At 40.7% G+C, this 22508-nt stretch overlaps 1 protein-coding gene across 8 annotated transcripts in view; it reads right to left on the minus strand.

The window, feature by feature from the left end:
* The window catches only part of auts2a (activator of transcription and developmental regulator AUTS2 a), a 607281-nt gene that overhangs the window by 430112 nt on the left and 154661 nt on the right, over nucleotides 1-22508 (minus strand). For all 8 annotated transcript variants that reach the window (XM_074671763.1, XM_074671761.1, XM_074671762.1 and 5 more), the window contains exon 3: nucleotides 10168-10383. In XM_074671763.1, the coding sequence (XP_074527864.1) occupies nucleotides 10168-10383 (216 nt within the window). The remainder of the gene's footprint in view (nucleotides 1-10167; nucleotides 10384-22508) is intronic.

Here is a 22508-nt window from a genome sequence, read left to right on the forward strand (position 1 = left end):
AAGTGGCTTCCTTCCACAGTCCAGAAACATGCTCTGAGTGAGTGCTGTGAGTGATAGGTTGTCTGTCTCTGTGTGTTAGCCCTGTTGCTGACTGGACCAGTACAGGGTGTACACCGCTTCTTCAACTGAAGGCAGCTGGGATAGGCTCCAGCCACTGATGGCCCTGAACAGAATCCGTGGCAGAAGATGAACGGATGGATCTGACAGGGGCTGCACTGCAGTGATAATTTCTGCAGCTATTTTTATTATTATTATTATTATTCAGTCTAAGTTATTGTCCTTTTTTCCCCCCGTATTGTTACCTCCACCAAAGAAATTATATTTTTAGGAGAGTTTGTTTGTCTGTGAACAATGTATCTCAAAAGGTAACAAACAGATCTTGATGAAATATTCAGGAAATGTTCAAAATGGGATAAGGAAGAAGTGAATAAATTTTGGATCACCATCTGGATCCAGGACTTTTTTCTTTAAGGACACTTTATCATTGTGAGGTAGGGCTGTTTTCACCATATGTGTATGTTACTCCACCATAAATGGTCGGATTGGTTTGCAAAAACAGTACAAGACAAGGTCACCAAAATTTCTGACAGACGTAAAAGTACGATCCAGATCCTGCAAATATTCTGAATACTAAGATCTGGAATATGAAAAATGTTCTGGGTCATCATAATATTCGACACTGTCAGGTGACAAATTGTTGTACAAACCTGCAACTAACATCAAATTGTAGCAAACAGTCTGCTGAATGGGAGTATAACATTAAAGTAGGACTAAAGTGTTGGTGAAAATCACAATATGCTTGGTGGAGGTCTGTGCTCTCTAAGTGCTTTTCTATTTTTAGTTGTTTTTTTTTTTGTCTACACGTGTACTGTACCGTTTGCTATGATCCTGAAATGCACCTACAGTGACCGACACGAAGATCAGGTAATGAACTGCACTCTAAACTGCTTCTTCATCTTCTTAAAGATAAAGAATTGATCAAAACATCCAAATAAATGTTTCTAACTGAGGGTCAAACTTTGAGCTGAAGACGAGGAGCCATCAATTGTTCCAGTAGCAAAAACCACAAAGGTTTAATAATAAAGCCCAGGAGATAGTTGTGGATTTGTCAGTGCACCATGGTTAAAAGTATCATAAAAAATTAGAAGTTCATGGATGGAGGTGGTGAGAACTTGAACCTATAGCACACCTGTTGCAGGTAGGTCATTAAGCTAGCACTGATCCCCTCAGCTAACTCAGTTAGCCTGTTACAGGAGTGCATCACTTTTATTTGACAGATTAAACACACAGTGGGGGCAGGGGTATCATTCATTTTGATTGACTGTGGTCAGCATCTCACATTTCTTTCTCATCATTTTCTTGCAAATGAAATAATTAAAATGTTGTCAGAGCTAAAATCATTGATGAATTATTATTATTTTTGTTCATCATCATCCTTTCTTTATTCCGTCTTTTTATTTTTTGTCATTATTTTAATTTTTGAAATAAACACTAAGAGCCAGTTTTTTATCCTCATGCCACATGAGTTATTACAGTAGAAGAGAAGGTGGAGGAGTAAGTTCACATTAACAGTGTTATGACTTTTTTTTTTTCCAGTCACTCCTTTAATAAAAGAAAGATGACATGAAATATTCCACCGTAGGCTAACTTATACCTCCTTATTAAATCTACACAGCAGCATACATCAGTGAGTGAGTAATGTTGTGGCTATGCAGAAACCTACCTAGGTGTATGTGTTTCTTCTCATAAATGTAACAAAAAAAAAAAAAAAAAACACAGATCACAAGCCAGTTTGTGCATTCCATGTTTTGACTTCATCATTAAATTTTTGCTGCGTGATCAGCTGCTGCCCAAGATTCATCAGCTCCAACAGAAACAGAAAACACTCCAGATAAGCAGCAATGTTTTTCTCAGCACAACAAGCAAAAATTGTACCAATCATTAAGATTTAGCCATGACACTACCACAGAGAAGTACAGACACTATAATGCACAGGTATGTACACCTTAATGCTGTAGCTAGGGCGTAGCATGTACATGTATTGGATTGTAAATACTCAACAATTGACAATCCTCTGATTACTGACAAGAGGTAGTTATGATCTATGCCAAAATTTGACAAAATGTCAAACAGACAGGTGGTCAGACTGGGGACAAGGGGATCAGAGGGGGGGTGTCTGACCCTCTCCACCCATCCTGTTCCTCCTCTCCTCCGCTCCTCCACAGACTCAGAGCAGATGGGCCTCACAGCACGCTCCTCCTGCTCTCAAGAGCTGCTGCTCCGAGGAGCAGCTCACACCGCAGACCACCAATCCAACATCAGTGAGCTGAGCAGAGCCGCAGCAGAATGGAACAACACCCCCACCATGAACACACACACACACACACCCCAAAACACACACACACACACACACACACTCAAACAGACAGCAGACACATGTTCCCTGTCAATCTGAATCCAGTTCAGGCAGTGAATGTGTTTAACCTGACGATAGCACCAGCTCTAGGACTGTCTTTGTAATATCCGAACGTGTCGTGTGACGTTGTCTAAATCTGTTTGGAGTCGGCACTTGGAAAACATAAATTAAAAAACAAACAAACAAACAGGCAAATCGACCCAAAATGTTTCCCCCGTAAGTTTTTTCTTTTCTTTTTTTTTTCTCAAAGGTGTACACGGATCACCTTGAGGAGAATAACTCTAAACCATGTTCACACAGTCGATCATTTTAAAAACACTGACGTGTTACACAAGCACCACTGTGTTCCCAGACTGACTTGTCCTGTCGTGTCATGTTACAGGTCACTTACTGACATGATCATGCAGTGTGACTTCTTCACATCAATGCCTTGTTATTATAATGCCTGTATAAAAACAACCAGCTGCTCTGGTGCTAACACATTGATAGTGTCCTAAAAGCTGTTGATGGCGCTGGTTGATTTTAGCCAATCAGTGGTGAACCCATCAGTTTTTACAAAGGGAGGATGCAAAGAAGCATATTTTAGCCCTCTACAGACAGTTAAAACCTGATGAACAGTGGGAAAGTGTTGAAGCAACAGCTGGTTTTGGATAAACGATGTCTTTAATAAAGGGAAAGGGATGTTGATCAAAGGTTAGGCTAGCATCTTTGCAACCTATAGAGGGATTATTTGTTTATCAACAAGGCCGGATGTGTGCGCAACTTGGGTGCAGAACATAGACAGTAAAATAATGGATGTCCACTTGCTCGGCTTGAAGTGAGGTCTCCAGAAAAACCACTCCCCCTGGTGGCTGGCTGCAGTATATGTTAAAAAATCCGTCTCTCTAGTCATTCCAGATGGTCTGTGATCAAACTTCTCACGTCTGATTGTTGTGGTGATTTGAAGATATCATTTGGTTGCCTTATATTCAAGTCCTTTTTTTTTAAAAGATTCGTTTTCATTAGTTATAGGAGGTAAAAATTAGGCTTGACATAATGTTTAACAATGATTGAGCTGCCATTCTCGTGTATTTTTTTCACAGATTGTAAAATATGTCGGGAGTCAAGAAGTCAAGAAGTCAAGAAGTGATTAGACTCTCGAAAGAAAAAAATATATATATTATTTTTGTCACCAAGCTCCACTCAGATTCTCCCAGAATCCCTCATCGTCTCTACTGCACAGACTCTAGCTCCAAACTGCTACAATGGCTGTGCCTGTGACGGGGGAATTTTAGCTTCAAAACCGTACAGTGAGAAATGGCGGAGCCACGCTGTCCACAGTCTATGGTCAATCGCTGATACTGTTAGCATGGTCACTATTAACTCCAAAACACCAGTTGCTCTGTGACGGTCAAAACTTGATAAACCTTGCCTTTGTTGTATTGTATCATTTCTAAAAACTGACCACAGACCAACTGTACATTTTTATGCTGATAACAGGTTGAATTTAGTGTTTAAAAAAACGCTAACTTGTCTGAATGAATGAAGCTTAACGCTGCTTCTGCGGTCAAGAAGCGGGCACATCTTTATGATGACATAGACTGATAATCCCCCTATAGGGTTAAGATGACTTATGAGTTAACACCAAATGCAGAAACCTTTAATTTAGCAGATTGGTTAATCTCTGTTTTAATGCTCTCAGTGTGAAGAAAAAGATGTTCAGCAGGCTCACACAGGTGTCAGGTGTCCTCTGACTGTTAGTCTGCAGCGTGTATCAGCCCTCTCATCCATCACTACAGTAGCCCTCTCTGTCTGGCCCCTTTTTCACTGTGAGCCGATATGTCAGAGGCTCTTATAAACATTTCTCTCTTTTCCCCCCTGAGCTTACAATATCTCATAGTTCAGTACATTGGGTCAGAGCCAGAGATCGAACACATTTGCTGCAATCTGCGAGCTCGGCTGGAGGAAAAACAAAAACTGAGGGATGAAAAATCCCACTCCTGCTTTATTCAGCTCCAAATCCTCTCTGCTCCTCCCTCATCTCTTATTCCTCTCTGAGTCTGGGCTATCAGAAAGTGCTGATAACCGCCGCACTCTGGCCGAGCTGTAGCTTTTTCTAAATGGAGAATTAAACCTTGAGACAGACCTCTGACATTTCAGATATGACCTTGAGGGGGGACAATCTTCCCACTCATTTAAAGAGAAGCCAGAGAAAAGATAATAGATAAGTCTGCAGCTTGTTCCTCTTCACAGAGGACAAAAAGAGGCGCAGATGATGATCTTTTCAATTATTCATACGACTAAAGTGTGACAGATGAGGCTGATACTGAGCACCAAGGTTGAAGCTTAATCTAGCAGGGTGGAGATAAACTCTTTTATGTCTATGATTGAGACTTTAGCTGCTCTCACGTTAGCTTAGCTCATAATTACCAGTCGTATTATCATTTAGGTTAGCTTTGGATAATTACCAACACTGAAATGAGCTGCTGTAACATGACAGAGCTGCATTTAGAGTCCGTGTTGTTCCTATCATGTCACAGCTACCTGCCATGTGGTCACATGGTGTGTGTGTTTGTGTGTGTGTGTCCCAGGGGACAAGGTGAGAAAGAGGGTGGGTGAGAATGTGGAGGATTTGTCAGGGTGTGAGAGCTGTGTGTGTGTGTGTGTGTGTGTGTGTGTGAGAGAGAGAGAGAGAGAGAGAGCACTCAGGAGATTGGGTCTGGGCTTCCCTCTGACAGACTACACCACTGCTGATGACTGTAACACACAACCACACACAACCACAGCCAAGGAAAACAAACCAAGCAAACCACAGCCACCTGCTAAGAAGTCCAACACACACAACTACACACTCACACACAGTTTGACGAGGTAAAGGAAACATAGAATCACTGGCGTACTGCAGTAAAAGGATGTATGAAGCTTGTTCTTAAAACATTTTGTGGATTTAAAAGAGCCAAAAACTTACTTAAGATTCAGGCTGGAAACATTTCTTTACCAAAAAAAGTACGGGTATGTTGTTGGAAGCAAAAACCAACTGACAATATAACTGCTCTGCCTTTTTCCAAATAAATGAAAAATAACATTATTTTGTTTTGTTTTACACAAATTTCATGCAAAACAGTGAATTCTTTACTTTCTTTGTAATTCTTTAGTGACTGTCACTAACTCTGCTTTGTCATTATGGTGTCATATCTGACCATGTCTGACACAAGCCAAAGCAATAGGTGATAATCCATCAGTGACCCCAAAATTCTGACAGAATTCTTTTCTCAAAACTCATCTGAAAGATGTGATTATGGTGAATACATACAGGATCTGTTTTAACTGGGCTGCCTCGCCACCTTCTGGCCTGGAGTGTCGCACACACTGTCGTAAAGATGAGACTTTAAACCAGGTGTGTGTTTGTTTTGGGACAAATTTTCTTTGTTCAAGACAACTTTTCACTAGATACAATGCAACGAGGTAAGGTATTATGGTAGCGCAGCTGTTTGAAACCATAGACTGTTTAGAACATGGCCTGTCTGTTTCTGAAATGGAAAATGAAGCAGATCGACTATAGCGGCCATATTGGTAGTGGCAAGGGCTTTGCTTACAGCTATAGGGCGCCTGTTCCTCACATGACCCTGAGCTGTGCCTCTGATTGGGCGAGCTCGGGATCTCAATAACCTCTGAACAGCCGAGTTAGAAAAACCAGGCTGTAAATAGGTTAATTTCTGCTTTGAAAACTGTTTTTTTTTTATTGGCTTGGTGTGTATGTGACTTCTGGTACTTCTGGAGCCAACCTCAAGGGGACACTGGAGAAACAACAGATTTTATCACATCAGCATTGTCTCATATTCATGGACCGGAGGTTGTCTCTTGTTTAAAGCATGACAATAAGCAAGCATAAGTTTGTACCATATGTCACTAGCCAGCTATATGTAGCGCTATTAACAGCCTAATGCTACGATGTATCTGTAGTCTAATGTGATAGACTGTATATAGAGTGGACAGGGTGGTTCCGCCATTTACCATTGTACAGTTTTGAAGCCAAAATTCCCCCCTCACAGGCACAGCCATTGTAGCAGTTGTGCAGCCAGAGTCTGCGCAGTAGAGACTGTGAGGGATTCTGGGAGAATCTGAGTGGAGTCAGGTGACAATAATATCTACTTTTTTTTTTCTTTCAAGAGTCTAATCACTTCTTGACTCTACCTCATTACATATTTTACAATCCCCGAAAAAAATACACAAGTGAAGCCATCAATCGTCATTAAACATGACATAAAACCTCATTTTTAACCTCGTATAACTAATGAAAACAAAATTTTTCAGAAAAAAGAGGACTTGAATACAAGGCAGCCAAATGATATCTTTAAATCACCACAACAATCGGATGTGAGAAACATTTCTACAAGGTGTATAAATTTTTTGAAGTTTGACCACAGCCCATCTGGAATGGCTGGAGAGATGGATTTTTTTTTAACCTGTACTGCAGCCAGCCACCAGGGGGAGCAGTTTTTCTGGAAACCTCACTTCAAGCCGAGCAAGTGGACATCCATTATTTTACAATCTATGGTTCAGCCCCTGGGTTAGCCTTGAGCTCATGCGCTCGCTTTCTTCTGCTCTTCTGTCCTTTTTTAATCTGACAGTTAGGCTCCAGTGTCCACCATGACTACAAAATTAATAACGGAAATTGTTTTCAAGAAGAGAGAAACACAGTTCTCTCTTCTCACTACTAAACTCCTTCAGCTGGGGTGGTTTTATCAAAGAGACTTTGAAGCGCCATCAATCAATCCAGTCTTCCTCAACCAGATCAGGAAGCTAACAAGAAGCTACAAAGCAGTAATTTGAAAAAAGTGAGGATTACGATCAGACAAATACCTTGAAGGGAGATTTTTTCAAGATCACTTTCAAACTCCTCACAGCCCCTTTAAACACCATCGAAAACAAATCCTGGATGAAGGTGTTAACTACAAAATCAGCTCACATTCACCTGCACCCACACAGTGAGGTCTGAGCAGTACACTGAGCCATCAGGGCAAAGGCAGACAACCTTGAAGACAGCAGGTAGCACCATCTGTCCATTAGCTGCTACAGGAGCAGACATGACACACAGGCAGCAGCAGTGACCTTCCCATCAGAGGTCTTTACCATACACACACTGTTTATGTGTGTGTGTGAGCGTGCTGCGTTCACATGTCTGCTGTAGGTTCTGTCGTGTTAAAAATAGGAGCCTTTCAAAAACAGTGGGACACAAAACACATTTGATAAATGACCACAGTGTGAGGGGACTGTCTACTCAGCAGAGGAGGAAAGACACAACAAGAACACACACGGGGAGGCTGATAAACCTGGGTTGGCTAACACACTGACAGCATCGTCTTGTGGATTTTTCAGATACTTTCTAGGAGAATATCCGATTTTGTCTTGTGGAAAAGCTGGCGCGTGATTGGCCAATACCTGTTAATTGTGTTGTAATTAAAACAAATAGATGTAATTAAATGCTAATTAAAATGCAATCAGCACATCCTACAGACCAGTTAGGACAGAGAGAAAATAAACAATCACTCTGTTACACCTATACACCAGTGTATTCTTAATATGAGAAAACAGTGTGCATGGGAACTTGTCTCTGTTTGCCTCTTGTCTGTTTTTCCTACAGTGACAACAAACATCCTTAAACTAGGGGTGGGCGGTACACCGGTTTTATCACCGTCAACGGTATCATATGTTGCCATGAAATGAACTTTGCTATACCATAATTACCGCGGTAAAGCTTACACATAATTTGGTCAAAGTAGTGGTTAATCTATGTGTGAGGTTTATTTCTCCCGACGTGAGAAGACACTTTTCTGCCACAGCCATTCTAAAAACACACCTTGAAGGCCAGTAGCACCGAGTCAGTGACGTGACAAAGTAAACATTTACCATGTGCAGAAAGCAAAACAGCTGGTGTGCATAATGACAGCTACCCTGTTTTGGAGACAAGCTGTACATCACTATAGGTAAGTGACTATGGTCAAACCTCAAAAAACCTAAAATGTGACACAACCATTTTTTTAGCAAAAGTAGTGGAATCAGAATCAAACTGAAACAGTAGTTTGCGGACTATGAACCGCTACATTTTTCACACCCTTTGAACCCTGCAATTTAAACAACAGTGCGGTTAAATTATTGATTTTAATGGCCAAAGGGGCTTCATAGCCCTGTAGCATTGAAACCAAAAAAATTCCTGATTATTTTCGTTATCGATAAAATACGTGCCAACGAAAAATATGAGTTTTGCTGAGCTTTGACGGAGTTTATGCATAAATACACAGCCTGCTATGGTGCGTCCAGATGGAGTGGCTGTTGTCATGTCATGTTGTGCTAGTTTGCTATAAGTTTATTTTTTGCTTTTCTGTCCAATAAACATGTCGCTACAAAGTGCCTTTGATAGACTCTTGTTCTGAGGATGAAGCCTGAGCGCTGTCCAGTGCGACATCATGTCGTTCTGTCGGGACAGGTTGTTGTTTTTACTCCTTGTGAGTGATGATGATAAATATCTTAAAACAGCATTAAATGATTTAGGAATTCAACCCTGGATTGATAAAGCTGTAAACCAAGCAACTGCCTCAAAAGTTTTTGTTTTTTTTGGTCGTGGTTCAGGTTCTGAGTCTGAACTCTCGCCCTTTGTTCTTCAGTCAAAATCACTGTCAACGATTTGTCAGTATCTCTGTGTTTGTCTGTTTGTCTTGGGTCTCATGCCACAGCTGTCTGTCTTACAGCAACAGCGTTTAGAGGAATAAAAGCTCTTTAGTGCTTCATAAGACAACCTAACAGGCTTCAGAAAACAGACATATACCTCTTACACAACATTTTCAGTAGGCCTTCAAAGAATAGTGAGAATGATCAAAAAGGCTGACGCTGGCTGGCAACTTGTTACCAACACTCTGGCGGGGAAAGAGTTAAATTAAAAAAAAAAATTGTTTGTTTTTTTTTTTTGTCTGTAAATATTCTTATTTTTTCAGACCCAGTTTCCTCAGCAGTAAAGTGCACTTCAAGCTTGAAATGGGACAAGCTGCTCTCCCAAAAGCACAATGTGGGCAAAGGCCTTTTTCTAACCCAGTATTAGACAATTTCCACCTGCTAGGTAGGATGTATACACTTATAACACAGAACAGAATCAGAATAATGTTTTGAAAAGACTTCACTTTTTTGCATATTGTAAAACTGCACTATAACACCGTTACCGTAATACGAAGGAAAAATACCATGATATAATTTTTGGGACATATCGCCCACCCCTACCTTGAGGACAGCTCAAGACCTCGAGACATGGCAGCACATCACCTCACAGTCTCCACATGTGTGACAGTGTTCGTGTGTATAAGGTGTGTATTCGATGCTGTCGCACTTGGAGTTGCTGATACATCATTACATCAGTGTAGTAAAAAGACTTATTTGTGACCCTGACGTCTCACAACACATTCATGACAACAATACCGCACATGATGAGCCGTCAGGTCAATAAAAATAAACCAACCACTGATTCCTAAAGAATGGAGACTTGTTCTACTTTCCTATGCGCTATGAAAGAAAACCATAAAGGAAACAAAGCACCATTCTGATCCACTACCTGAGCCATGAACGTATGATTCAATCACACAACAGCACTCGCAGTAAAAGCCCTTTCTTTCTCTCTCAACGTCAGGACTCAAATGGATCATGGAGAACATGTCAGTCTGAAACATTCATACATGTGGAAGCAATCACAACACTGCCAGAGAGATAAAGTTGTCCAGACTCACCCTTTTGTGTTTCTTCTTCAGGTGCTTCTTCTTCCTCTTGCCGTGTGTATGTGCCAGGCGCGGGTTGTTCTCCTGGTCTGAAGGCTGCTGGTGGTGGTGATTGTTCTTGCAGGGCTCCAGGCTCAGGCCGTTGGGGACCCTGGTGGGCTTTTTCTTGAACAGAGGACCTGCCTGGTTGTCTCTGCACTCCTCCTGGGGCTTCAGGGTCATGTTCTTCTGCAGGGGAAAACAGAGAAAAGGGGTCAGTTAGAAACTAAAGAAACAATAAGACTGGGTATTTCTTTAGAAATGTCCAAATCAGAAATGTAAGCTTTTTGCACGCTAAAGAGAAAGAAGAGTATCCATCCAACACAGCCATTTTAACAGCTTTCAAATGTTGCTTTAAAGCAGGATCAGCAATAAAGTCGCCCCCAGAAGAGACATATTTGTCATATAAACCCAAACTCTCGTCTGCTTCAGTTTGAGCAGAGGCTAACAGAAACAAGAGGAAGGAGAAAAGAAACAGAACGATATTTGCCTTTTGAAAAGTCTTAAAACAACATTTGACACTATTAGAATCCTTTATTTACTGATTTCTACCTGGCTGGTCCAAAAACTCAACCGACACTAATTCATCTTCAATTCACAGAGGTGTGTCTAGACTTTCTCGGTGTGAAGGAAATTCACATTGAGGCACCACATGATACAGGGATTGGCAAGACATATTTGAGAAAAACACTCTCATCTAAAGAGCATTCATACAGTGACTCACTTTGCTTTGGACAAAAAGAAAAACACATCATTTGTATTTACTTTCTAAGGACAATTTCAAGCTGAATTCGTCATTCTGAAAATTGTTTTATATGAGTGAGGGATGAGAGATGGGTATTCAAGAAAAAAACTATTTGATATCCACAGCTGCCAACTATTTCCTAACCTTTCATTAGTTCCCTGCCCCCTGCAGACTTAAAGAGGCAGACATCAAATTTAAGTTGTTGTAGCCTAGTTGGATATTATCTATGTCTATATTCACTACACTTAGGGGCTGTTTACGCAACAATGGTTTTAGGGTGAAACGCAAAAGTTTTGTTGCATTTCAGCCTCGCGTTTACGCAGAAATGGCGTTTCAGCCGACCCAAAAATGCAAACTTTTGAAAACGGCCTCCAGAGTGGGATTTTTCTGAAATGCTCCCGACACTGTTGCCATGTAAACAGAAAGCCGGCGTTTTCAGTGGAGACGCTGACGCTGACGTCACACTCTCCCTCGCGCGCGTGCATACAACAGGACAACAGGACTATAGTATTGTGCTTGTGCTGCTCAATCTGCCAAATCTGTTGACTGTCTTTCAACAAAATCTGCATCTGTTGCTCCACTTTTTGACTTAGTATTCCCCAATACACCAAATGACTGGCTCAACTCTACTTCGGTGGTGATCCCACAAAAGCGGCTACTGGACAAGACAGTTGTAGCACCACCTATAGGCCTGGGATGCTCACTACAGCGTTTTCAGTCCATCAGCATTTCTGTGTAAACGCAGATTTTCTTTTCACTGAGTTTTGCTGTGTTTTAGCACTTTCAGATGAAACGTTGTTGTGTAAACGGGGCCTTAGGCACCTGATCTGATCCTTCTCCTCTCTGTCTTCAGGGGTAAAATGAGTCAGGAGGTCTCAGACCCAGCCCTGAGTGAATATTTGTACATAACTTCCCCGCTAAGGTATTTCTGATTCTGATTTCTGATTCTGAGTTATAAAGCATGGATCACTGAATTTTGATAAAGGTTGAAAGTGTTTCCCCTACCATAATATAGCTAATTTTATTTTTACATACAGCGCCAGATTACAGCAGAAGTAATTTAGAGTTAACGCTCTCAAAAATCTTGTCTATACTTTGTTTTTATTTTAGTTAAAACAGACTAAAAAGTGTTATGTTATCTATCTAATTTTCATAATGAAATCTTGTTTTTACATTGTTGTGTTCACATTTCTCCTCATGGACCTTCACTGCAGGCACGTGCCCATTCACGCATGGTGAGGCTTCACTGCAATGCGTTCCACCCCCCTCCCCAGGGCTGTAAACCAAGGGGAGACACTGGTTATATTATATTAATGCAGCAATTAATGAGGGTTAGTTATGGCTACATTATTCTACATGAAAAAAAAATCATCATCTTGCACGTAACGGCAGCACCTGCAGCCAAATAACGTGTAGCAATTTGTCAGACTAAGGTTTTCCCTTCTGTCTAAATTCTTGCTTGTGTTGTACGTCACGCATCTCAGTGTCCCAACTGTTTTAATGGCCCCCATGAAACTTCCTCATAATATATGACATTTTTTTGTTATCATGGAAGTTTTTTTTTTTTGGTATTTAATCTCAAAAAGAAAACAGATTCAGATATTATTCTATCTTGTTGTTGAATGTTTATCAAAGAGGGGAATTTCTGCAGACTTATGAGCACTTTAGATTTCCCATGGGGCAGGCTCATTTATTATAATCACACAATGCAAGTTTATATTAAGCTGTGTTCGAAATGAAGGGAATACATCAGACACATTAGCTCTAAAAAAAAACCTCTCCATGAACAAACATAGTCAGATGTGTGGGGAGGAACCTCAGCACCAATCAGACTTTAGCGGGGCCATTCCTGCACAGATTATCCCACTGACACACCATAAATATGAAGGTGATTCAGAAAAATACCTCCAGAGTTTGATGGGAAGATGATTGATTTACATTATATATAAAAATAGTTCGGTCCATAGGGTTAGCCATGGGGCAGGATTCCAGGGTTTGAACCCAACCATCAGCCTCTTTCCCACAGGGCACTCCCCACTCTCACCCTGTTCTCTCTGAATAAAATCCAAAGCTTTAAAAAACCCAAAAACTTAAACTGAAAAAAAAAAAAAAAAAATCACAAACAACTACAACAAAAGCTTGACCCAAACAGAACTCAGGGCAGGTAATAGAGAAAAAGCAAACCCTTGAGGAAAAACAAACAGAGCCAGAGAAGCCTGCGGAGAGAACAAGAGGCTGGGGTTGAAATGAGGCCAAGTGTCAACAAATTACTCTCTTACAGAAACTGGAAATTGCAAATAAAACACACTGAAGGATCCTGTTGTGCTTAGGCAGACACACATTGCTTAGAGAAAACACAGAAACAACCTCTCGCTACCTCAGACGGCGAGCTAAGGAGGCTGCACAGACGAATGGAGCCAGAGAGTGGATATAAGCTTCTCACACCTGCTCCATATCAGAGGCAATAAAACACACACAGACAGAAGCACACACACCTGACCCTGCTCTGTGATGATGCCCTCATAACACAGCGTTAGGTAAAGTCTGGTGCACACTGAAGTTTTAAAATCTGAAAATGTGTGAAAAAATAACGAGTGATGACACATTCTAGCATTTGTTATCCCTGCAGGCTGTGGTGTGGTGGTTGAGGTTGTCGTCATAGCGAAGAACATATGAAGGTTATCTATACTCTTCTTAGTTTTTCAGTTTAAATGCAGCACAACTTCTGTTCAGTTCAACTACGACACATTTTTTCCAAACACACTGTGTAAACACTCAAAATGTTGCCACAGATCAACAAGTTGCTCCTCCTTTTCAGAACTTCAGTTTTTGAAGTTTGTCGAGTTTGTTAAACCTCCTTCTTCTATAGTTTTGCTTCAGTATTGGCTTTCATTATCGTCCGGCAATTCACAGAATAGGTCCTCGGGCTCACCCCACACAACATGATGTCTGAACTTCAATACTGGACACACTTCATATCCATAATTTTACACGGAGCAGCTTTACAATGCACAAACAGACATATAAAAAAGAAAGGGTTTACATCTTTTTTTGTTTTGTTCTTCTTTGGTGGAAAAAAAATTTTTTTAGACTACATATGAGCCACATTCACACCTGTCAGGCAAGAGAGGAGTAAAAAAAAATATCTATGAATAGGATAAGACAACTGCACTTGTTTAGTTTCTTGTATAAAGATCTTAACCTTAGAGAAAAGTGTAGCTTGAATTGAGAAAAGAAAAAGTCAGCAATACAAGTATCATTTTAGTCTGGGTGAGAGAAAAAAAAGTATGTAACACATCAGTATTTTCTTGTTTAACTATTTTAAAACATTTTTTTTTTTTGCTCAAAATTACAAAGATATTTCTTTCTTCCAGATTTAAATCCTTTATCTTAGTCTTTGCTTATGAGCTGGGAAAAAAGTTGAGATGTCAGATCCCCTGAATACAGTCTAAAAACTGACTCACATTTGATGTTCAATTTTCGGTAAAACATAGAGAGCTGATATAGTCTACAGACATCATCATCATCATTCAACGTTTTCACTTGGTCTGGTGGTAAAAAAGCAAAATAAAAATTGCAAGAATCGGAAATACCAAAAAATAGCAGTTCCAATAGAATTGTCACACCAACAATCGCAAAAAAACAAAATGAATTGGTAAAAAAGCATATCCGCCCGGGTGAATGTGGCTCATATTAAGTCTAATGAGACAATTTTGACAAAGAAAAAAAACAAAAAAGACATAAACACTTGCTATCTCCTAACTAGTTCAGGAGAATGGAAATCTCTCTTAACACACCTCCCCTCACAACTGACATGGAAATCTGAAGAGATTATCTCCAGAACTGTCTCATTATCTGATGTTTGTCGAAGGGGGAGAAATCTGAGACAAAAACAATGTGTCCACCTTGTAGGTGTCTCCAAAATCTTTGTTTTTATTACTGTTTGTTGATTGAAGGGTAAAGGGTGTATTAGGTAAGATATCATGAGGGCTGCGACAATTAGTCGACGAGACTATAAAAATTAATTGACGCAAATTTTAACCGTTGACGTGTCTTATTATTGTTTTTATCGATGTTGTCATATTATGAAATGAAATACCAGGCGGTAATTGCTCACCTGTGACTTTAGTTCACTGCATGAGGCTCCACGTAATAGGATACTTTTAAGGGAAAAGGTCACAAAGTTTATACATGAGGAATATTGATGAGGAAAAATCTCTGCGCCCTAACAGCGCTGACAGCGCTGACAGCGCCGACCGCGCCCACCGAGCCCAGTACTTATCGTCTGATGCCGTGATTTAGAGAGTCTCCTTCGCTCTCTGTTACAGACAGTTTGTCAGTGTCTGAGTCAAAAACTCGTGTCTGAACTCCCTTAACTTTTTAAAAGAGGGACATTTATCCGATGGAGCTCTCACTTTCAAGCTCGCGCTGCACCGGTAACACTCAGCAGGTAGGAGGAGGGGCGGAGTGCACATGAGTGAAGTTGAAGTGCCGGGTGTCGAGAAACGAAACTTAACGCGTTGTCATTGAGAGCTAGCTTGAAATAATCATGATCAATCAAAAAAATAACCAATAGATTAGTCTACATAAAGAACAATCATTAATTGCAGCCCCAGGTATCAGTCAAATCTAATGAAGTCTAGGACATTAAATCAGAGTTAATGTTACCTCTAATGCAGTCAGGACAGCAGGGTGTGTGTCTTTATACACTTGCTATGATCTCATCTTTATTATTCTGATAGTCTCATGTTTTAAGCTGACTACATCATGTGCTTTTCAACAGCTTTGTTTATTGCTCTTATGCTCATCACCACCTGCACTTCCTGTGCAGTATAACATGTCATATCCCTTACATTGTGGAACAGGTTTTTATTCTTTTTGAGCATAATTGTTGGATCCACTTATCCATTTCTCACCCGTCTCCTACCCTCCCATCATCCTTTGTTCTGTAAAGTTGCTCTGCACTTTGTGAACTGAAGGCAAAGCAACAGATCAAACAGCTTGACCAGCACTCTGATGTGCTCTTTGACAGCTTTTTATTATTAATGAAGAGTTTTAAGTCTATTCCACAGATTTAAATTGAGTCACATCTCTCGTCAACAATCCACTTTGGTGTAAAGTACAAGAGAGAGGCCGAGATGGGAAGCAGCTTCTTTTAAGTCTGTGTTTTCCTGCAGGGCACAAACCAGGGCAGGAAACAAAACGGCACAAGCACAGCAAGAAGCAACATGAAAACTCTTAAGCTCAGCTCACCCATCATCACATAAAAACTACATCTGAAGACTTTTCTTTGAAAGGAGAAAACTGGATCCTGAAAACAAACCGATGAGCTACAGCTCCAGTGTAGCAGGGAGCACACGCGGGGTTATACAGCTTGACGGCTGATCAATAGAAGCACTCATCTGCTGCTGAGAGACTGTGTAATGTATCACAGCCGCCCACAGTAAAACTTATGGAACAAATCAGCTTTGTTATTTGAAGCGCTGACCTGTTTTGCTCCATGGCGGACCACAGAGCTGCTGGTGTTAACACCCTCCGGGGAGACATTTAAGCTGGCCGTGCCGCCACCAGAGCGGGGGCTGACTGTTGAAAGAGGAGGTGCAAAGCTGCCACAGCTGCACTAATGACATGTCAATACTGTGAAATGTTTGAACGGGAGGACGGAGACACGAGGCTGTGGCATTCACATCAGTGAGAGCAATCTGAGGACAAGAAATGTCAGATATGTCTGATGTATAACACCAGCAGACTATTATTTTATACCGTGATGACAGGGGCATAGATTCCTAATAAGAATAGAAACACTCTTCTACAAGTTTCTAGTTTTTACAGCTTCTTCCATGAATTTATGTTCTCCTTTCTCAATGCTCCAGACTTCAATGTTGCCCATTTTTTTCACTAATAAAGGTTTTTCTCTCTTCTCTATTAATTGAGATGGGAGCTAAATAAAGGTTAAAATGTTTTACAAACACTTCTCACTAGTAAAAAAATCATCACTTCCATGGGGTGGATGCAAATAAGGAGGCTGGTTTGTACCTCTGTGTCAGGTTTACCTTACGCCGTAGGCCTTTTTCAAAGCAGAAGCCTACACATGTAGCCAGACGAGTAACTCTTCTTGGATCAAAACAGTGTACACCAAGAACACTGTGATTGTTCTGCTGAGTGGGACTGTGCTTCCTGTTTCTACAACAAGTCCAGAAAAGCCACACATCGCTGCACTAAGATCCCAACTAACCAGTGCTAAACTGTACAAACTGAAAAATTGCACATGCTATTTGTGGGCGCGTTGCAGGTGATCTACTTAGACTGCGTGTGCAGTTGATCACAGATGCAAACCAACCTCCTTTAATTAGGGATGTCCCAATCTGATGCGCTGATTGGTAGCGGTGCCTGGTATGGCTATCTTTGGAGGACTGTATAGCATCAGATTTCGTCAAGTGATCGGGACCAATCCCGTTTCCACATGTGTTTTCAGCACCATCATGCTTTACGACAGCTGTAAATCAAACCATACTGGAAACATTTCCGCTGTGTGGTACTACTTCTCTTTGGAAAGCATTGATAGTAAAACAGCGTCTTGCAACATTTGTAAAGTGAGTGTTCCTCGAGGAGGTACCAACAGGACACACTTTAATACAACAAATATGATTCCTCATTTACAACAGAATCACCCAACAGAGAACGGAATTTAGCAGAGAAAGGTATCAGTATCAGATCGGTATCGGCAAAACATATCATGAAAAGATCGGATCGGAAGTCAGAAAATTTGTATCAGGACATTCCTAATTTAAATGAGGATGTAGCATGTGCTAGAAGCTGTGGCTATGAAGAGTTTGGGAGTACAGAGTGGTCGTCAACAAAAAATGAAGTTTGAAGCCATGGAGTTGGAGAAATCGGATGTACGGGTTACAGGACGTGAGAGAGAGCTATGTACGATGTGGTGCGCACCCTCTGCCGTGACACTCGGGCCATCGTTGTGCACTCAAAGCAGCTGTTTGGTGCTGTGTCTGGGCTGACATTGATCATAAATGTCCTGGCAACAGTCAAAGATCATTCAATGGCAGTTGTCCTTCGGCTGAGCTGCTGGTGGATGATGAGGGAGGTTCATCTCCTGTGCTCTCCGGAGATTGCAGGAGATGAACATTCATTACCCACAGGTGGAGATAAGTGCAACCAGAGAAAACAATAAGCCCCAATTAAAATCAAAGCACAGAAATGGCATTGTTAGATACACAATTTGTCTCCACTATTTCTTTTTGACAGTCGAAACTTGTTGACACACGCGGAATTATCTCCCTTGTCTGTCATTACACCTCCTACTCCTTCATGCCACAGTGACCGCAGCCATTCGTGTGCAATGCTGTGCCGGTTAGTACGCCAGCTTTGCACAGGCTTTCTATACACACAGACCTTTAGAAGATCAGGCCCTTAGTGTCCTCCGACGTCTTCTCTTCTGTGTAATAGTTACTGTGATAAACTGACACATTTACCACTTTCTATATAACATTAAAAGCCAACAATAGCTGTGAAAAAGCAGAAAAACTAGCCAACCAACTACTAGCCAATATCCAACCATCATACAATTGACACTGCCCACATGAGTTCCAGAGGAGTATTGCAGAGGTACACAGGAATATGTAATGTTCACCACCGCACGGGGCAGCACTGGTTCAACACAGTCTACACCAGGCTTTACCCTTTTCCAATGTATCATGACACCTGTAGCTGATAGAACAGTAAGACCAAGATTTTTTGTAGTTTCTGTTAGCTGTTAATCTGATTAGTTATTTAACATCAAACAAGGGTGAATGAAAAAGGGATCAAAGAAAAGTATGTACAGGACTACAGAAAAACCCTTTGGATTTGTTCCTGTTTGTTTTATTGGATAGGACAGCTGAAGACAGGAAATGTTGGAAACAGAGAAAGGGAAGACATGCAGCAGATGGCTATAAGGACATTAGCGCTTCCACACATTGGCATTCACTTAGGCCGTTATTCCAGCAGTGCACCAAAACCCTGCTTCTTGCCTCTTATACTTCTCTCCTTTTACGTCCTACAGAAGTAGATGGTTTATTTTACATCCGCTGCTGTCCTACGCCTCATTTATTTGGAGCCTAACAAATGATTGGATGGTTGACCTGAGTGTCATGGGAACATTCACTCACTTTCACTGAGTTCAGTGCTTTACTTTAACTCATGGTGAAGTGAGACCTCAACCAGCATAGGAAGCAGGGAAAGTGCAGACCTTCTGTTATTTGAACGGAGCTGGTCTGAGGGTGCTAAAGCAGTGATCTATAAATCAAAAAGACAGTTTGAAAGTCAAGATGTGTGTCTTGATGATGTGATGATCTACTACTCAGATGTAAACAAGCACAGATGATGGATGGCAACAGATAGATTTATGTGAAGGCTGTTTCTGGTTAAACTGACACTTTCCTGGAGCAATTTGTAACCAGCACATTGACCAAAGACTCACTCTGCTAATGTTAGCCAATATTAGCCTCAATTAGCAAACCAATCCAGAATTGTTTACAATCAGACTCTGATCCCATGTTTCACATCCAGTGTAAAATAAACTGTAGTTTAAGTGTCTCCTTGCCTTTTGAAGGGTTAGTGAGTTGGAAATCTTGAGTTATCGTTAAAACAACTAACACATGAATCACTGCTGAACAGCTTTACTCCAGAGTATCATCTATAATCATGCTACGGATTAATGTTGAGTTACTCCTGAAACTCTTCAATCCCTGACCCTAAAGGTATTTCCTTCTGCACTGCATTTTCCCCTCATACCTAAAACAGCCCGGTGGAGATATGAGACCTCCTTAGTTCAGTAATACTTGAAGGATTGGTTTATATTCGGTCAACAGCATCAATAAGTTTGACAAGCCTCTGCTGCAGTCCAGGATTTATCCCTCAGCCCACAGACTCCACAGTGTACAGACGCTTTTTTTTTTCCATTAACTGGTGAGAAAATAAATCCACAACATCTCACGCTGGAACATTTCGTGGACCACCTTGAAGCAGCCTTAGGGTGCCTGCAGAGAGTATGTTACAGATATGCACTGCTGACAGCAGGATGAGTTTGATGGGTGTGCTACTGCCACTGACTCACTAAACCATTTCTAAAGACCTCCATTCACTCGTAGCAAAACAAGTACATGCATCAGCTAATCTTGTTTGCCTTTTCCGCCCACACTCATCCGCGGCAAATAATGCAACATGACGTGTATTGTCAGCACAGAGAATAAGTGACAAAGTTATGATGGGGCTGGGAGTGTATCCATTGTGCCAGCTTTCTGCAGGCTTCTAAGCCTCTCAAACAACTGATTGCTTGGAATAAATTATGCGCATTATGTTTTGCCTGCTCGCAGAACAATGGCGACACAAATTCCTCATTTCAGCGCCTTCTGATGACTCTGAAAAAGGAGTAATTGCTCAGTATGGCTTCCTCTCCACTGGCTTTCATTACTGTGATTGTTTGGCAGTGGACAAATAATTTCACCGTGGCAGTCAGCAACAATGCATGTCTGTGGGTATCCCAATCACAACTGCAGGACAGCTATTATAATCAACTTCATTCTGCTTTGAAATATCCTTTTACTGTCCTGGTATTTAAGGACAACATTTATCAACATCAATTTCAACAGTCTGGACTCGTTTCAACTTTTGAGGAGTGAGCCTTTGAAGTTAAGCAGAGAGGGAAAAATGTAATTATATTCCCCCTTTAAATAGGCAGTGTACAATTTCTAGCAGCATTTAGAATGTAATAGTGTATCTCTTAAAGAGGGGGTATTTTGCTTTCCCATATTTTAAACATGGACATAAAGTTCTAATGCTAAATGTGCCGTGATTTTCAAACTGTTACATATTCACATATTATGGAAATCCCTCAAACTATCCGTTAACCAATCAAATGGGTCAGCTCTAACTTGCCAAACTGATGAGGTCAGCGCATCAGGATTTCCTGGCTGGTCTATGACACATTGGAGTGGTGGGCCTCCAACACCAAGGTCTGCACACAGCTCTGTTTCTGACAGGCCTCCAGATGGCTGGCCAATCAGAGGTCAGGGGGTTTGCATTAAGTCTTAAAGAGACAGCAGCTAAAACAAAGTGTTTCAGGCAGAAACTGAAACACTTTGTTTTCTAAAACACCTGTGAGAGAAGGACAGGGATTTGTAAAATATCTTTATTAATTCATTCATGTTTTAAATCGAGATGTAAATCAAACAAAGCTACCACAGGGTACCAGAGGGACAGGATAAAGACTAAAAACACCACAATACCCCCTCTTTAATGTTCTGTTTAACCATAAATTAATGATGGCGATTAATGACAGTAAAGCAAGCTTTTGGAACTCTTTCCCTAAAACTATCTGGGACATTACCTGTCTCTCCTCTTTCAGATCCCAGCTTTAAAGTCATTAGTTTCTAATAGCTTATTCTGGTTGACCTCGCCATCCTCACTTCTGCTGTGTATTTTTTTTATCTAACGGATTGTTCTTTTTTTATACTTGTGATGTATGGTGACCATGAGTGTCTTGAAAGGCGCCCACAAATAAAATGTATTGTTATTAGTGCTGTCAGGCGATTAAAAAAAAAAATCTAATTAATTACAGGATTTGTAATTAATTAATCTAATTAATCGCATTTTAATCTCATATCTGCTTAAGGTCCCAAAATAAAGAATTTGAATTCCAGGACATTAAAATTACACTAAAAGACATTAAAAAAAAAACATTTAAAAATAAGGTGGGAATATATACAACACATTTTAGGTACCCTGAGGCAGAAGGAACACATTAAAAAAGTTTTATGGTTCTATCTTTACAAAATCTACACAGTCCTGCACTTAAGGTAAGCTGATTTGATTTTTAGGACGGTTTTTGCTTCTGTTCACATTTTTACTCGATGTGGACTCAATTTTCACTGCAATATGAACTTCTATACTTCCATGAGGTCAGGGGAACCAGGGCTAAAGGCTAAAACTGTGAGGAACTATGTACAAAACACTTTTTTCAAGTCTTGGATCAAAGAAAAGTGAAGTATTTTCAGTTTAACATGCTCTGAACACACAAACTGTTGCTGATTGGTGCAGAGCAGCCCCAAGCTGAAACATGACACCATGAAGATGGAAGGAAATTTTCAAAGAATTCTTTAGATTTAAATACAAGACAATTATCGATCATTCAGGGCTTGTTTGATGCAGTAAAGGGTGTTAAATTACCAGTTTTTTACAGAATTGAGCTAGAGCAAACGGTTGATTTTCTGTAGATTTTCAAAAAGGATGTGTGAATAAACGAGATGTGGACGGCAGTCCCCTTAACAGCGCTCTCTCTTCCCCCGGTTCAAAGCATGTTGCTGACATCAGGTGTGATACATTCAGGGACCGTCGGAAATGTGAAAATCTGACGAGACCACCACTTTTTCCATGTAGGACAAACGGTTTGTAAATGCTAGACATTTGAAAACAAGTGCATCTTTCAGATGCATCCAGATTAATCTGCGTTAATTTTTATAACGCTTTGATTTGTGGTGTAATTAATTAATCTAATTAACGCATTAAAATGACA

The sequence above is a fragment of the Halichoeres trimaculatus genome, unplaced genomic scaffold, assembly GCF_033239565.1.
Source record: "Halichoeres trimaculatus isolate MK-OKI-2021-1 unplaced genomic scaffold, fHalTri1.1 fHalTri1_scaffold_6, whole genome shotgun sequence".
NCBI lineage: Eukaryota > Metazoa > Chordata > Actinopteri > Labriformes > Labridae > Halichoeres > Halichoeres trimaculatus.